This window comes from Podarcis vaucheri (assembly GCF_965113315.1).
Source record: "Podarcis vaucheri genome assembly, chromosome: Z".
In the NCBI taxonomy this organism is placed as follows: domain Eukaryota; kingdom Metazoa; phylum Chordata; class Lepidosauria; order Squamata; family Lacertidae; genus Podarcis; species Podarcis vaucheri.
The window spans coordinates 2,002,595-2,018,087 of NC_138758.1; the positions used below are offsets into that span (position 1 = coordinate 2,002,595).

Consider the following 15,493-nt stretch of genomic DNA (forward strand, 5'->3'; position numbering starts at 1 on the left):
TGGCGTCTGCTCACTGTACTGTACTTTCTTTTTTTAAAAAAAGCAAATTTTGATTCCCAGAAAGCATCTGGGAATTTGAATAGAGTGCTAATGATCTGTATCCTCTAGAGTTCAGGAGGGTTTGGAGATTAATGACTGCTGTTCTGGCCCACTGCTACATTTTATTATGTATTTGGTGAGTAAGAGCATACACATGCATTGTATAACAGAGAGAATCTGCAACATATGCTTGAGGGAGGGGTTTTTTGGGGGGGTGATGGGGAAGAGGGAGACACCCAAAGTTGAGATCACACAGAAAGATTTCGGCCAGAAATGGTCACCACACCCAAGAATCACAGTTGTAGAATAAACCAAACTGCAATTGTTTTATTTTATCTCTCGGGGTTGTTGTTGTTTTAAAAAATAAAAACCTTTTGTGGAAATTTGCCCAATAACTTGCTCCGGCCATAATCCTGTGAAAATGGAAATGAAGCCAACACTGACTGGTTCCTTCAGATGGAGGATGAACGACGCCTTGTTTAGAGATCTAGAAATTACCAAGAAGGCCCAAAAAACTATAAAAGATTGCTTTGAGATAAATTTGAAGACCACTGTGGAAAAAAGAACAATTTGGGACGCAAGCAAAGCTGTAATGAGAGGGTTCTTGATACAGCAAAACGCAATAAAAAGGAAAACCCAAAATGAGAAAAAAGAGAAGATTTTGGAGAAAATAAGAGAAGGAGAGAAAAAACTTAGAGTTAAACTATTAAGTTGTGGGCGAACATAGCAGATGACACAGTGATTTCTCCAGAGAAGCTCTTTATTGAAGCTGGACAGAACTGAACCGCAAACAGCTCAGCCGGCCTGCTTTTATAGGCAGCCAGCTATCAACATTGTAGCAACAACAACCCAGGGTTTCCCGCCTAAAATAACTGACGTGGACCTGAGTGAAAACGATCTACACTATCCCCCTGCTGGCCCAGGGTGAGAACTTTAGTACATAACACCCCTCCCCACCGAGATAAGGCGTTAGTTACAATCGTAATGGTTTCCTTATATACAGCACTACACGTAATAGTTCAATTAGGCACAAAAGCATATTGGTTACATTTCCCATACGTAGACCAACAGTGATACATGTCCAACAACATAGTCCTTTAAATAAGTTGGGCGCTTGGAAACTCTGCCAGACCGCCGGGGACTGGTAGCCAAGTCCGGGGGGGGGCACACAATTCTTGCTGAGGTTGTGGTGCAACCCTAGGTGGCGTTGAAACCAAATCCCCTGGATTCGCTGCTGTGGGTGGAGCCTCCGCAAGTGGAGTGGTCTGAGCCTGTGGTAAGTCTGGCAGACCCTCTGAAGTGGCTTGGTTCGGCTCCACGCTGGCAGTTTGCGAGGGAGGTGTAGGTGGAGCCTCGCCATCTGTAAGTGTCTCTTCTGGAGCCACGAGCGCAGTTGGGGGCACCACGCTAGTGTCCAAGTCCCCAACCCTGAGCCTAAGCTGGTCTATGTGCCAGCACCACAAGCGTCCGTCTTCGAGTGCCACCTGGTACGAGCGAGGTCCAGTGACTCCCACTACTGTGGCTGGCACCCAAGGAATGTCCCCCACATAGTTCCGGGCAAAGACCTGGTTTCCTGGAACAAATGACCGTGGCGCGTTGGCACAGCCTGGGGGTTCAGTCACGGCAAAGTCCGGGTGCAGCCGGTCGAGCAGTGACCTGAGGCGGCAGCCCATAAGCAGTTCAGCAGGACTCCGCCCTGTGGCCGCATGAGGGGTGATGTGTTGCACGAACAAGTATTCAGCAACCCGCTCGTGCCAGTCTCCCCGGTCCAGGCACGCCAGTGCCTCTTTTGCCGAGCGCACCATTCTCTCCACTTGCCCGTTGCTGGATGGATGAAATGGTGCCGTTAGGGCATGGCGGATGCCCAGTTCCGAAAGGTATCGCTCAAAAGTGCCTGACGTGAACTGCGGTCCGTTGTCGGAGACAAGGACATCAGGACACCCATGCGTCGCAAAAAGGCCTTGCAGCACCCGGATGATGGCCTCGGTAGTGGTGGAGGGCATCAGGGCCACCTCCAGCCATTTGGAATAGGTGTCCACCACTACCATAAAGGTCCGGCCGTGAATGGGGCCGGCCAGATCGATGTGCACCCTCGACCAGGGTGTCTTTGGCGCCTCCCAGTTGTGTCCCTTAGCTGCCGGTGGTGCGGGCCTCGATTCTTGGCACACTTGACAGGCAGACACCCAGGCAGCGATGGCACTGTCCATGTTAGGCCACCAGACGTAACACCGAGCCAACGCCTTCATTTTGACAATTCCTGGGTGGCCAATGTGCAGAGCCTCAAGGATGCGTTGACGGAGTTTTTCGGGAATCACGACGCGGTCTCCCCACAGCAGACAGCCGCGATGAGCTGAGAGTTTGTGTTGTCTGGTTGCGAAGGGCTGGAACTCTGATGCAAAAGGCCCTTGTGGCCACCCCCTCCACACCCAGTTGAGCACACAGCTGATGGTGCGATCCTGGGCAGATGCGGAGGCCACAGTGGCAGCCAATACAGGCGCTGCCGGAAGATCCTCAATCAGGAGGAGCGATGAAGCTGGAGCCGGGTCTTCCACAAACGCTGGAAGAGGGCAACGGCTGAGGGCGTCGGCATGGCCCATCGATTTTCCCAGGCGATGGACGAGCCGGTAGTGGTAGGCAGCCAGGAAAACAGTCCATCGCACCATGTGTGGTGAGAGGACCGGTGGAGTTGGACGATCACCGGCGAGGAGGCCCAGGAGCGGCTTGTGGTCAGTGATGAGGTCAAAAGTCCTGCCATAGAGGTATTCATGAAACCTCTTCACTCCAGCCACAAGTGCCAATGCCTCCTTGTTGAGCTGGCTGTAATTCCGTTCCGTCGGAGATAGTGTCCTGGAAAAGTAGGCGAGCGGTGCTTCTCTTCCGTCTGGAAAACGGTGACTAAGGACAGCACCGATGCCAAAAGGTGAGGCATCGCAGGCAAGGACCAGCAGCCTGGCTTCACTGTACTGTACCAGCACACTGTCTGATGAAAGGAGAGCCTTGACCGCGTTGAAGGCCGCCGTCTCCCAATGACCCCAGGACCAAGGCGTCTTTGTGCTGAGGAGTCGGTGAAGAGGCTCAGCCACCATGGCTTTGTGGGGCAGGAACTTGTTATAAATGTTCAGCAGCCCCAGGAACGCCTGCAACTCCGTCTTGTTCTTTGGGATGGGGCCTGCTGGATAGCACGGATCTTGGATGTGGTCGGGTGAAGGCCCGAGGCGTCGATAAGATAGCCCAGGAACTCTACCTGTGGAACGGCGATCTGGCACTTCTCCCTCTTTACCTTGAGTCCGGCCTCCTGGAACCTGGTCAGTACGGCACGGAGGCACTCGAACAGCTGCTAGTGTGAGTCTGCGGACACCAAGACATCATCAAAATATGGTACCACGCCCTGAAGCCCTTGCAGGAGGCGCTCCATAAGGCTTTGGAAGATGCCAGGAGCCACACTCACCCCGAACTGCAACCGGCGGCAACAGAATGCCCCTCGGTGGGTGACGATCGTCTGGGCTTCAGCAGTGGCATCATCGATGGGCAGTTGTTGATAGGCTTGGGCAAGGTCCAGCTTAGCGAAGACCGTACCCTCACCCAGGGAATGCAGCAGGTGTTGGACAACAGGAACCGGATAAGCGTGCTGCTGAAGTGCCTTGTTGATCGTGCACTTGTAGTCAGCGCAGATTCTCACCGACCCATCTGGCTTGACAGGCGTGACGATGGGGGTTTCCCACTTGGCATGGTCAACCGGCTCCAAAACTCCTTGGGCGATCAGCTTGTCCAGTTGTTCGTCCACCTTAGCCTTGAGAGCAAAGGGAACCCGTCGTGGCTTTAGCTTGATGGGGGCGACTTGTGGATCAAGGCTAAAGGAGATGGGCGTACCTGTATATTGCCCCAAAGTGCCATCAAAAACCTTGGCAAAGTCTTTGACCAGACCCTCAGTCTCTGCGTTAGAGATGCAGTTGATGCCGGTGACTTCCAGGCCGAGGGCATCAAACCAGTCTAGCCCTAGGAGGCTTGGCCGCTGACCTTCTACCACCACCAGTCAGAGCAGGCCCGAAAAATCCTTGAAGGCGATCCGGAACCGGCCAACGCCTACCACGGGAATGTCGTTTCCCTGGTAGTCTCTCAGGTGTACGCGGTGAGAGTCGAGTTGCCTTTTGGACACCCTGGGTACCAGTCTTTTGATGGTGCTCCAAGACACGATGGACAGGGCAGACCCGGTGTCGATCTCCATGTCACATGGAGCTCCTTCAATGAGCACCGTGACGTTCAGCTTGCGTCGCGTAGGCAAGTCGGTTTGGCCAATCGTGGTTCCAGACGGGCAGCGGCAGTTGGTGAGAGCGAAACAGCTTTCCTTGGCAGACTAGAGTGAAGACTTGGACTTGCGAGTTGGTGAAGGGGGGGTGTCAGACGGAGCCGATCAGCAGACCTTAGCGATGTGGCCCCTTCTGGAACACTTCCTACAGGTGGTGTCTCTGAATCGACACTTTGCACGGGAATGGTTGCCTCCGCAGCCGGCACATTCTGGTTGGCTCTTGGACTTCTGTTGGAACTTCCTGCGCTCCCGCTTTGTCTGGTACACGTCATCGTCTTCACTGGAGGATGCCTCATCACTGCTGGCCTCTTCATGATGCACTGGAACTGGCTTCCTAGCAAGACGCAGGCTGCTGGCCTTGCGGATCTCCTGGGCCACAGCCTCCTCAATGGCTTTCTGTAGCGTGAGGTCTGGCTTGGCGAGGAGACACCATTGCAGATGGATGTTCCGGACCCCGCAGATGATTCGATCCATCAGGGCATCGTCTAAGTCTCTGAACTCGCAGTGCATTGCAGCCTGTCGCAGGGCGGTGGTGTAGTTGTTGATTGACTCCCCCTCTGCCTGGTTCCGGTGGTAGAACACATGGCGGGCAGCAATCTTGGACGGCTTTGGTGCGTAGTGGTTGCGGAGCTTCTCTTGGATCGTGTCCCACGGTGTTGCCTGGACTGCTTCAGGCGCAACCAATGCTCGGGCTGTCTCAAAAACCTCAGGCCCACAGAGGCTGAAGAATAGGCCCCGCTTACGCTCCTGTGATACTTGCGTCAGCTCGTTGGCTTGGAGGTAGCAGTTGAACCGAGTGAGGTAGGAGTCCCATGAATCAGAGGCTGGTGCAAACGGCGGTAGAGACACAAGTGAAGCCTTTATTCCGATGCCGGCGTGAAGGGCGATGGATGGAACACTGTGCTCTAGCCAGAACAGTCAGCTCTGAATTGGTTCTGTCCAGTGATTTCGCTCAGTGATTCAGCTCAGTGATTCAGCTCTGCTCAGAGGTGGCTGCATCTGGCTGTGCTCTGATGTCCATCAATCCCATCCTCGTCGCCAGTGTTAAGTTGTGGGCGAACATAGCAGATGACACAGTGATTTCTCCAGAGAAGCTCTTTATTGTAAGCTGGACAGAACTGAACAGCAAACAGCTCAGCCAGCCTGCTTTTATAGGCAGCCAGCTATCAACATTGTAGCAACAACAACCCAGGGTTTCCCGCCTAAAATAACTGACGTGGACCTGAGTGAAAACGATCTACACTATCCCCCTGCTGGCCCAGGGTGAGAACTTTAGTACATAACATAAACCAAAATCACAAGAGATTTTGAGAGAAATTAAGTTATATCAAGTACAATATATGAAAATGATAAATCAGGATATTGAATGGAAAATTAAACAGATGAGACAAAAGACCTTCGAATCAGCTAATAAATGTGGGAAGCTGTTAGCATGGCAGTTGAAAAAGAGACAAAAGTTAAACACGGTTACAAATCTTGGACGGAAAGAACATACAGAATCCACAGGAGATCAGAAGCTGCTTTCAGATATATTTTAAACAACTCTATACACAAGGGCTGCAGACTGAGTCAAAAATTGACCAATTTTTGAAAATTAATGGATTACAAAAAAATTCTCAAGAAAATAAAGTATTATTGAATTACAAAATAACTGAACAAGAGGTGGAAGGTGCGATTCATAATATGCAACTGGGCAAATCTCCAGGGCCTGATGGACTAACCTCCAAGTACTACAGAACTTTGAAAGACTACTTAATTCAACCATTAAAGGAGGTTTGCAATGAAATTATGGAGGGGGAAAAGGCGCCTGAGACGTGGAAAGAAGCTTATATCACACTTATACCGAAAACTGAGTCTGAAAAGACACAACTTAAGAATTATTGCCCCATATCCCTACTTAATGTGGATTACAAAAGTTTTGCAGACATTTTGGCTAGAAGACTGAAAAAAGTTTTGGCAGAGGTGGTACATAAAGACCAGGTCGGTTTTCTCCCTGGAAGGCACCTATCGGACAATATGAGGAATATAATTAACATCTTAGAAAAGCTGCAGGTGAACATCAACACAAAAGCAGTTTTGATATTCGTGGATGTGGAGAAAGCCTTTGACAACATTTCCTGGAGTTTTATGAAGAAAAATCTTCAGGGGATGGGGGTTGGACAAAACTTCGAAAATGGTATAGGTGCGATTTATTCTGAACAAAAGGCCAAATTGATAGTAAATAATGTGGTTACAGAAGAGTTTAAAATAAAGAAAGGGACACAACAAGGTTGCCCAGTTTCCCCATTGCTTTTCATCTCGGTCCTGAAGGTTTTGCTAAACATGATTAGAAGGGACCATTTGATTCAAGGTATCCAGGTCGGAGTTAAACAATACAAACTTAAAGCTTTTGCAGATGTTCTCGTTATGACATTACAGGAGCCGATATCCAGCACTAAGAGGGCCCTAGAAGTAATCCAGGATTTTGGTCAAGTGGCAGGCTTTAAATTTAACAAATTGAAAACTAAGGTTTTGGAGAAAAAATTGGCGCCGATAGAGAAAGAGAGGTTTCAGAAAGAGACAGATTTAACATTAGTAAAGAAGGTAAAATACCTGGGGGTGAATATGACATCTAAGAATGTGAACCTATTTAAAGACAACTATGAGAAATGCTGGTCAGAGGTGAAAAAAGATCTAGAAATTTGGACGAATTTGAAGCTTTCCTTGCTGGGTCGAATTGCTGTTATTAAGATGAATGTATTGCCGAGAATGTTATTTTTATTTCAATCATTGCAAATTATTGATAAGATGTACTGTTTCAAGAAGTGGCAAAGAGATATATCTAGATTTGTCTGGCAGGGCAAAAAGCCCAGAATAAAATTTAAGATCCTTACTGATGCTAAAGACAGAGTGGGGTTTGCCCTGCCAGACTGTAAACTTTATTATGAGTCAGCAGCTTTTTGCTGGGTGAAGGAATGGCTACTTCTTGAGAATACAGATGTTTTGGATCTTGAAGGGTATGATAACATATTTGGGTGGCATGCATATTTATGGTATGGCAAGGTAAAAGCACATAAGGCATTTAAAAACCATATTGTCAGGAAAGCATTGTTTAATGTCTGGACAAGGTACAAACACCAGGCGCAGAGAGCAGGTTTTTGGACCTCACACCATCATCTCCCAGGAAACAGCAAAATGTTGCCAAGCTGCTTAGATTTCCAAAGTACTTGTTCCTTGAAAATTTTAACCCTGAACAACTTATATTTGATTTCATGTATTTTCTCCTCTCACCAAAAGAACTGCCACCCCCATCTAGACTCAGAGTAGGTGAGCTAGTAGCAGCAAGTGCTTTGGACAGTCATTTGTTTCTTAATTTGCACAGTACTTTCCTGCCAGATCATGCCCAAAACAGCTTACAGAATATCAAATGAACAAGTAGGTCCATTAAAAGGGCAATGGTTTGGGTAGGGCTGGTACCAGAGATCGGCTCCAACACCCACCACTCGCCCTTTCGGTGTTCTTAAGAATTTCCCATCTCCTCTAATCGCAGTCTGATTTCCCAGCCTCTCTTGTATACTGTATACTGCCTAATCAAAGTGAAACTACACTTGTCAAATACTAGAGCCGCTGAACCAAATGCCTGCAAAGCTTCATTTTTCACCTAGTAAATACCAAAGTTCCCCCACCCCACCCCTTGCTTACATTCCCAGTGTGTGGATCTGTTCTCATTAATATTAGCAACTTGGAGAGCAGGAAGGATCTGATTAAAAGCAGATGGGTTTAATTATCTGGTGAAACAATTCTGGTTCCCCCTTCCAACGTTTCCATTTCATTTGTTTTTTTTAAAAAAAGAAAAAGAAAGAAAATGTAGTTTAAAGCAAAAGAAAGAAAGAAAGAAAGAAAGAAAGAAAGAAAGAAAGAAAGAGAAAGAGAAAAAGAAAGGTCACAGTAGGACTTGGCCAGCAAAACACAGTCCAGTAATACTGACTGGGATCTTGATCTTTTTCTCATGAGAAAATGAATGTGCTGCACCTCAAACGGCTCAGGGCACCGGGACCTTCTCCTGGGGTCTGCAACTGTCGTTTGTGCGCTCAGAGCAAGGACCACCAGAGAGGCGAAGCACAAGGAAGGAAGGAAGGAAGGAAAGGTCTGGGGCCCATGTAGTCCCTCTAGTGTTCCAAAGAATTCCTTGGAAATGGTCTGGCTCGCGGTGTGCCAAACTGGAAGGAGGAAAGGAAATTGGACAATTTTGAAGGAAGTTGGCTGGTTTCAAAGTGAGCTGGGGCGGGAGAACTGGGAATCTTAGGGTTGCCATATTTTGAAGAGGACACTATGGTGACCACTCAAAGCAAATAAATGCAACTTGTCTCCAATTACACAACTGAAAAAGAGGGCACATGGCAACCATAATAATAATAATAATAATAATAATAATAATAATAATAATAATAATTTTTACTTATACCCTGCCCTCCCCAGCCAAGGCCGGGCTCAGAGCTGCTTACAAGCAATAATAAAAACAAGTTGAATGATTACAACTTAAAAACAAAATTAAAATACAACATTAAAATATTGAAACATTAAAATATTAAAATGTAGCCTCATCGCAGGAGGAAAAGGAAAAGAAAAAAGAAAGAGAGGGATGGATAAGGCAGAGTGCAAGAATGCAAGAGCAGCTTAGTGGCTGGCTCAGGCCAAAGAGGGGCCATTTGGTCCAGCACTCTTCTCTCATAGTGGGCAGCCAGGTGCCTGTGGGAAGCTTGCAAGCAGAGCCTGAGCACAACTGCACCACTGCCCATGGGTGATTCCTAGTAACTGGAGTCCAGGGTTACACTGTCTCCATCAGTGAAGGGAAAACAAGCCGCCGTGGCTCACAGCCATTGATGGCCTTATCTTCTGTGAAGTTGTCTAAACCCCCTTTAAAGACATCCAGGTTGGTCACTGCTGCTGCATCTTGTGGCAGTGAGTCCCATAGCTTAACTACAGGCTACGTGACAAAGCTCTTCCTGCTCTTCATCCTGAATTCTCCAGAATATGACCCCATTCTAGTACAGTGGTGCCCCGCAAGACAAATGCCTCGCAAGGTAGAAAACCCGCTAGACAAAAGGGTTTTCCGTTTTTGAGCTGCTTCACAAGACGATTTCCCCTATGGGCTTGCTTTGCAAGACGAAAACGTCTTGCAAGTGTTCCGATTTTTTTCCGCTTTACCCCCCTTTTTCTAAGCCGCTAAGCCGCTAATAGCCTTTTAGCCGCTAATCCGCTAAGCCTTTAATAGCCGCTAAGCCTTTAATAGCCGCTAAACCGCTATTATCCGCTAAGCCTTTAATAGCCGCTAAACCGCTATGGGACGCGGGTGGCGCTGTGGGTAAAAGCCTCAGCGCCTAGGACTTGCCGATCGAAAGGTCGGCGGTTCGAATCCCCGCAGCGGGGTGCGCTCCCGTTGTTCGGTCCCAGCGCCTGCCAACCTAGCAGTTCGAAAGCACCCCCGGGTGCAAGTAGATAAATAGGTACCGCTTTATAGCGGGAAGGTAAACGGCGTTTCTGTGTGCTGCGCTGGTGCAGGCTCGCCAGAGCAGCGATGTCACGCTGGCCATGTGACCCGGAAGTGTCTCCGGACAGCGCTGGCCCCCGGCCTATAGATGTGAGATGGGCGCACAAACCCCAGAGTCTGTCAAGACTGGCCCGTACGGGCAGGGGTACCTTTACCTTTACCTTTAAACCGCTAATAGCACTAATCCGCTAATCCGCTAATAGGGTTGCTTCGCAAGACAAAAAAACCGCTAGACGAAGAGACTCGTGGAACGGATTAATTTCGTCTTGCGAGGCACCACTGTATTGTGAGAGAGACCTATCCACCTTTTTCACAGCATTCATATTTTTTTATATTTTATTTTTATAATATTTCCATCCATAGATCTCAGGGCAGTGAACAATATAAAAACACAATATTAAAGCACAAAATACATAATAAAAACAATAAAAAAACTCATGCAATCCAATAACCCCCTCCCCAACCTTTATTTTGCTCTTCCTTTATTATGCCCTCCCTTCCTCCCCCCCTCAAACTAATTAATTTTTATTATTTGAAAATTTCTATACTGCCCTTCCCCCGAGGAGCACAGGGCAATCTACACATAAAAGCTGCAGGTGTCACAGGGGTGGTGTTCCAGCTTCCTGATCACTTCAGCTACCATTTTCATTGAAGACACTTTTTTGGGACTTGCCTGTAACACCAAGCTATTAACTATCACGCATGTATCACTAGCTTGGAATGCAGCCCCCCCCCCATTGCAATTTGGGGGTTTTCTGATGGAGCGCCAGACACCCATCCTTCCTGTCATCTCCCAAGACAGGCATTTTTTTCTCCGTTGGCGTCTCTTTCTCGGCTTGAGCAGAATCCAAAGAAGCTCAGCGTCATGATATTAGAGCAGGCAGGAGGAGGAGAACGCCACCCTCACCTGTGGTTAGTGCCCTTCCCCCAACTGCAACTCAACGCAGTCCACTTGGGGTTACCAGAATGCAAGCAAGAACAGGCAGGATACTCCCTTTGTGCTTCTAGCACAACACTGGAACAAAAAATCCAAAAGAATCTGGTATCAGCAGCTTTGACAGATGTTAGGTTTTTAGCTTATATGCACCAGAATGGGTTCCTTTGGATGATTCCTTTGGGGTCCATTTGGTGGAGAGCTTCCCAGCCACAGCAGATGGGGGAAGAATCTGAAATCCCTTGGAGATGTTTTTGAAGCGAGAGGCAGACATTGAGGAGCAATGGTGGGTCGTGAGAATGCTTAGCATTGAAGAGAGCCATAACTCACTTGCAGACGTGTTAAAATCTGGGTAGAGGCCCTGAGAACCAGATGGAAAGGATGTTGCCATGAGCACTTTGTGAAGTGTTGCCTTGATTTCCCAGTCCATGCACTCTCCCAGAGCCCTCTGCAAGAAACAGGATGGGGGCTCTGAACTTGAGCAGGGAAGCCAGACAACTGTAAGGTAAAGGCATCCCTGACCATTAGGTTCAGTCATGGCCGACTCTGGGGTTGCGGCGCTCATCTCGCTTTATTGGCCAAGGGAGCCGGTGTACAGCTTCCGGGTCATGTGGCCAGCAGGACTAAGCCGCTTCTGGCGAACCAGAGCAGCGCACGGAAACGCTGTTTACCTTCCCACCAGAGCGGTACCTATTTATCTACTTGCACTGGTGTGCTTTCAAACTGCTAGGTTGGCAGAAACTGGGACTGAGCAACAGGAGCTCACCCCGACGCGGGGATTCGAACCGCTGACCTTCTGATTGGCAAGTCCTAGGCTCTGTGGTTTAACCCACAGCACCACCCACGTCCCTAGACCACTGTAGAAAAGGCAATAATGCTGCAGGAATGGGAGCCAGCCTTCAAACACCTTCTCTGGGCCCATGAAAATGATGGTGATGAATATGACGTTTTACTTGTTATATTTAGCTGTCATCTTTTCACATCCAGAAGAGTGTCCTGAAGCAACTTGTAGCATAAAGATCCTTAAAGCTGAATCCTGAAAAGATGGCTCTGTTATGTGTCACATGTTTTCATGTCCTGGGTCTAGGGATATGGACTCTCCTGGATGGGGTTGGACTTCTCCCGGAGGCCTGCGGTTTGGGGATGTTCCAGGCAGTGATGAAGCTTCATGCTCCAGCACCGGGGGGCGGAGAGCAAGCAGGGGTGGGGCTGGCATCCGTCCTGGGGGTGGGACGCACCACCTGCAGGGGTGTGGCATGCATCGTGGGGGCGGAGCACGCCACCTGCAGGGATGTGGTGCCCAGCACGGGCAGGGGGGCGGCAGCCACGATGGCACCCTACCGGGATCAAACTGCCAGGGGCAGTGCGCTCCTCCCGCAGTCCGCCAGTCGTTCCAGGGTCCCACACTGTCAGCGAAGACTCAAGTGGCCTCGGTGGCAAGGAGAGTCTTTTTTCATCTCCTGCTCATTAACCAGCTTCTGGACAGAGACAACCTGTTACAATGCAATGTACATTCTTGAAGGCAACTCAGAAACTTCACAATGCAGTGGACAGATTCTTGTCCAAAATGCAGTGGGCAAATTACTGCTTAGGGTTCCATTTCGATCTCATATAGTCCCTGATGTAAAACAGCTGCACTGGTTGCCAGTTCATTTTCAGGCCCAATTCAAGGTACTCCCATTAGAGTTTTAAGCCCTAAACAACTTAGGCCACAAACACCTGAAAGAATGTCTCCTTCTCTACAGATCTGCTCTACTGTTAAATTCAGCAGAGGGGGCTCTTGGTTGTTTCCCCAAAATATGCCTCCAAAATATGCCCCCAAAGAATCCTGGGAAATACGAAGGACGTTGAGAGGAGATACCCCCATACCCCTCAAAGAGCTCCAGTTCCCAAAGCTCCCTGCGAAAGAGGGATTAATTGTTAAAAGCACACTTGGAAGGAGAATAGGGGAATTTCTCTGTGAGGGGAATAGGGGCCTCCTAACAACTCTCAGCACCCCAAACAAACTACACTTCCGAGTGTTTCTTGAGAGAAGCATTGAGTGCTTAAAGTGACTTTAAATACATATTCTTCAATCAAAATATTCAAAACAGGTTCACAATGAAGCATGCAAAGTAAGAATATTTGCATAGATTGCATGTACATGCCATTTCCTCCTGGTTCAAATTTATATTTTGTAATTTGTAGTTATAAACAACAACAACGGGAACAGATCACTTCCTTTCCCTAGCTGGATTATTATCCTGGGTAACCAAGCATATTGTTCACACCATTCTTAATTGCCAATCTTTAAAATATTGTTAGTATGAATAATTCTGCCTTTTCAGGGGCGACTGGGTGGGAGATACTCTTTATCTGTATCAGTTGTAGACTGCCCCCTGCTTGAGTAGGCTGTCCTGGGGAATATTTCACTCACTGTTCCTGAGATACTTTCCTGAGATACTATCAGTTTGTGGAGATTGTTGAGTTTGTTTTAGATTCACTGGAGTGTTGTCAAGGGTCAGGCATTCTCAGAAATGCAAATCCCTACCTGCCAAATCGAAGGGGGGGAAATCCATTATGGATCCCATAGTCCACTATGGAAGCTTAAAAGTTGCCTCTTTGCACACGTGTAAACAAGCCTCCACTTGGAATATGTTCACAAAATGATTTGTTAATTGACAGGCATATTTTCCAAAAATTATAAACCTATCTGTCGATTCCATCTGGAATATTGTCATCCTGGTCTCCTTTGGGTGGAAGGGGAAGGATATGATTTTTTTTAATTAGACAAATAAAAACTAAATGGAGGTGGGAAGAACCAGAGGGATTAGAACATGCCTTCAGAAGTTAATGCATTTTGGCTTTTATAAGGCACAATTTAAAGGAAACTTAACCAACGAGTCTTGTCATTAAAGACCAATAAAAGTACTAGAGCTGCGATTCCCAATGGATGGTCCAGGGACCCCAGGGGGTCTGCGCATGTCTCCCACCCAGGGGGTCCAGGGCACCATTCATATAACAAAACCACCACCGAGATCGCCATTTCAAAAGGAGAGGGTCCATGGTGCCTTTTGAAAAACTGGGGATCTGCAGTAATTGGGAACTACTGATTTAGAGCATTTTTTTGTGCGCTATAGTCCACTGTTTACACAATGTATAATCATGAGGAGGGGTGTGTGAATCTGTCCGTTTAGTGGCCATGGGTGTAGCAACTGTGTTTGCATCTTCCATCTGCATGCTTTCAATGAGTTCATGGATCTTTTGCCTTGGGTTGAGAAGAAATGAGCCGTCTTCTTCTCTTTCAGCTTGAATGCCGAGGTAGTACTGGACTTCTCCAGGTTCCTTGACCTCCACTTCTTTGCTAAGATGTTTTACAATTTGTGCATAGTCTGTTTCATTTGCTGTAACAATAATCGTCATCAACAAATGCTAAAACATATGAGAATTGTCCATTACTTGGCTTACTGCATAAACACTTGTCAGCATGGCCTTCCTTGTACCCAAGCCGTGTCAGCAGTCTATGGAACTTTTGGTTCCAGGCTCTAGCAGGCTGCTTGAGTCCATAAAGTCCCTTTTGCAGTTTGCACCCTAAATGTGCCTCATGTGGTTTTACAAAACCTTTGAGTTGATGCATATAAATCTCTTCCGTAATCTGTTTGTGAAGAAAGGCAGTAGCAATGTCAATGTGTTTCATCTGCATTTGCCCGGAGGCTGCGATGCTCAGAAGCATCCTCACACTGCTGTACCTCACAGTTGGTGCAAAGACCTCATCATAATCTTCACCATATCATTGTGGAAATCCCTGTGCTACAAGCCTGGCTTTGTAGTGTTCCACTTCTCCTTCTGCCCCCTTCTTAACCTTAAACACCACTTAATTCCAATTGCTTTCTTGCTGTGAGGTAGCTCAGGTCCAGGTCTTGTTCTGATGCAGTGCATCCATCTCCTCCTGCGCGGCCTTCCTCCAGAGACTGGCTTGTGCAGCTGGGATCTCCTATATCTCTTCCCATGTGGAAGGTTCCTGTGGAAACACCAACCCTGCGAAGTAGGACAGTCGCACTGGTGGGATACCTTTTTTTGGTTCTGGATGAGTGTCTGACCTCTGGTACTGCGACCGCATCAGCTTCCTCATCCTCCTTCAACACTGGCATGTCACCATCCAAGTCCTCCTCTTCATCAAGTTCTCCTCCTTCTTAGATCAGAGCTTTCAGGGCAGCAGTTGAAGAAGGAGCAAAAAGGGCTTTCGTGTGTGTGTGTGTGTGTGTGTGTGTGTGTTTCTTTGTGGCTGATTAGCTGCTCTCCCTGTGCAAAGGTCAGAGGGGGCAGGGTTTCTGTTGAGGCAGGTGATTAGCTGTGGGAGGAGCTTATCAGAGCTAGCAGGGCAGCAGTTGAAGAAGGAGCAAAAAGGGTTTGATCCATCTTTTAGATTTAAGGGAGCTAATCTCAAACGTTTGTTGGGGGAGACCTAGGTTTTTTGTGGGGGGGAGTTATTTGGCCTGTCTTCGCGCTTTTTATGATGGAGGACCACTGTAGCCACCCCCAACGACACGTTCTCAAGATGTAGGGGGAGGGAACAGCTGCAGTCGCCTGCGGTTCCTGCGCAATGTTTGCCATCTTGCGAAAGGTTGCAGGCAGCTTTACCTGCAGCAATTGCATGTTGATTGCCCTCTTAAAAGACAAAGTCCAGCAATTGGAGGAACGTGTA

General features: G+C 48.0%; 1 protein-coding gene across 1 annotated transcript in view; it reads right to left on the reverse strand.

Annotated features, from left to right (window-relative positions):
• Positions 1 to 14,939, reverse strand: part of LOC309523905 (uncharacterized protein) — a gene marked incomplete at its 5' end in the record, with an annotated part of 219,544 nt that extends 204,605 nt beyond the window's left edge. Inside the window, 3 exons of the mRNA XM_082208127.1 lie at positions 4,413 to 5,169; positions 11,140 to 11,257; positions 14,889 to 14,939. Of these exons, the coding sequence (XP_082064253.1) occupies positions 4,451 to 5,169; positions 11,140 to 11,257; positions 14,889 to 14,939 (888 nt within the window). The 3' untranslated portion in view covers positions 4,413 to 4,450. The remainder of the gene's footprint in view (positions 1 to 4,412; positions 5,170 to 11,139; positions 11,258 to 14,888) is intronic.
• Between the last annotated feature and the right edge of the window lie 554 nt (positions 14,940 to 15,493).